The 2436-nt window shown below is 42.0% G+C and overlaps 1 protein-coding gene across 1 annotated transcript in view; it reads right to left on the bottom strand.

Moving 5' to 3' along the window:
* The window catches only part of LOC106527749 (dystrobrevin beta), a gene marked incomplete at its 5' end in the record, with an annotated part of 99282 nt that overhangs the window by 57428 nt on the left and 39418 nt on the right, over positions 1 to 2436 (bottom strand). The window contains 1 exon segment of the mRNA XM_014022734.1: positions 1877 to 2001. Coding sequence (XP_013878188.1) covers positions 1877 to 2001 — 125 coding nt within the window.

Genomic DNA, 2436 nt, shown 5'->3' with positions numbered 1-2436 from the left:
TAATAATAAAAGATGAAAAAGTTAAAGGATTTCCTGTGATCTTGTTAATGCCAAGATCAAGTAAAACTGTAATCACTTTTTAATTATCACCTGCTGTCTAAGGCAAAGGTGGAGCACACGTTTTTGTGTTTTTGTCTGTGTCTGTGTGTTTGAACATGTGTTTGATTATCCCATAAATCACTGGATGGATTTTAATGAGACCAAATMGTTGAAAASAGGGATGGGCAATTTAAATGATGGTGGGGGGCCACAATTTTTTGTTGACACTACCAGAGGGCCACATAGCACTGCACACTTAGCCAAATGTAAAGGGGAAAAATAAAATGCCATTTTAAAAATGAATAACTTAACATATTTTATGCTCACACTTGTGTAAAACAGTTATACTCTTGTTTAATAACTATGAAAACAAAATGTTTGAAGCAAACAAAAAATAAACACTTACAGCGAGCTGAAGTGCACAAAGAGGGCATAAGATGAAGTGCAGACTCCTGCGTGGTTTTGGTTCTGGTAAAAAAGTCACTGTTGTTCATTGCTACTTAAACTTCACATATTTAGCTTTGCGCAGCATGTTGTAGCAGTGGCAGACAACGGCCCTTTTGCACTAACACCTCTACAGCACAGTTTAAGTTGGTCGAACTCTGTTCCGAACTGTTTGGGTGGTTTTTCATTACATTTCAGTAATGGCTCTAGTTGGTGGGTTCATTGTAAATTTGGGCGGTCCCAGTGTCCGAAAACGGACGCCACATGCCTTAACAGCTGGTGGCRGTTATGCTCCATTAAACTATTTGCCAGCCACCATAAAACATAGTAGAAGAAGATCCTGAAAACATTCGCAACACAACAATTGAGGACATGCAGCGTTGTTATCACAAATGGCAGATCAGGTTGTTGTGAGAGTTTATCTTGCGATGCAACCAGTGACTCCATCCTCTAAACAACCAGTGACTGACAGTCTTCTGACGTCACATTTTGTGGTCAGTAGTACACTTGGAACCACAGCAAAGTAAGTTCTGAAAAAGAGGTTGGTTCCATGAATCCTTGCTAGTGGAAAAGTCTTGGAACCATGGAGAGCCAAGTCGAACCGTGCTGTAGAGGAGCTAGTAGGAAAGGGGCATAAGCAGACTAAACACACAGGTTTACGTAAGTTGAAATTCTGTGAACAGATAATGTACCTCCCAAAAGGATAAAAAAATGGCMGCCTCATTGGCAGGCCAGACGGAAGTCACCCACGGGCTACACGTGGCCCGCAGGCCTCCAGTTGCTCGTCCATGGTCTTAGATGTAGGCTGAGCACCTGTGTCTGTGTGTTTGATTGTGTATTCATCTGTCTGTACTGTTAGCAAAACATCTCATAAATCACTGGATGGATTTTTTAATGAAACCAAATAGTTCAAAAGATGAAAAACAAAATCAGAAAAACCCTCACTGATATGGATGAACCTCAGCGGAAAATCTGATTATGGAGACTGTACAATACCTCAGCTGAAATGTAAATGAGTGTGCAGAGTTTAGGACGGCGGCAGAATATAATGCCTTTTCTATAATGACTTCCTGGAGCCTCAAAGCATGGAATGTCAGATTTATAGCATCGTCCCAGTTTCATCTCCAGCTGATTGATGAGCTTGATTTAGCTTTAACAGCTGAAGCCCTCTGAGACTGCGTGGTRTTTCACATTTCCACATTAACAAATAATCAGGGGCCAGACATCTCAGTGAGATGGCACACTATCAGTCATGGCGAGCACAGAATGGAAAGATGGAAGCAGAAACATGACGGKAACAGACTACAGATCTGGAGCATGTCAGGTCTTGCTGCACTGTTAATCAACAAGGCAATCATGCAGCAGTAAGTAATACACGGAGAATTGCACTTACACAGTATGGGTGAGCTCCTGAGGTCTCTCAGCCTGCTCAGGGAACACAGGGTGTGGGGGCTCTCCAATGGGGACGCAGCCCAAAGATTTACTGATCGCGTGGCTCAGCTTCTTGGCTGGAGACTTCTGTGAGGAGGGTGCAGGAAAAATAGTATCTGTATAGTGTCACCTCAACATGTGGGTCAGTTGGCTCAGGTGTTTTTTTTCTTCTTATTTAGAAGGGAAATAGAAAACGGGAAGAATATGTATGATATAGACAAGGGATTCTTAACCTATGGGCCACGGCCCACAGCGCCACCTTGAGGGCCTCAAAAGAACAACAGTTTTTAACGTTGGGCCCCAGAGGGCCGCGGGATCGCATTGATTTAAAATAAGTTACGTCACTCAGATGTTTGACAACTTTTTTAATATGTAGAAGAAGAACCTTAGAAACCTGCCGAGAGTGGAAACCTATTTTAAATGTAAAGTAGAAGCAAAAATGAAGTCAACCCATCAAAAAAAGCCAAAGTTTATCACTAATACGAAGTGCAGCTTCTGTTTTTACCATGCAAAAGTTTACAT

Source organism: Austrofundulus limnaeus, unplaced genomic scaffold (genome assembly GCF_001266775.1).
Source record: "Austrofundulus limnaeus strain Quisiro unplaced genomic scaffold, Austrofundulus_limnaeus-1.0 Scaffold340, whole genome shotgun sequence".
In the NCBI taxonomy this organism is placed as follows: domain Eukaryota; kingdom Metazoa; phylum Chordata; class Actinopteri; order Cyprinodontiformes; family Rivulidae; genus Austrofundulus; species Austrofundulus limnaeus.
The sequence above is the reverse complement of the archived record's forward strand: the minus strand, read 5'-3'. Positions and strand labels throughout refer to the sequence as shown.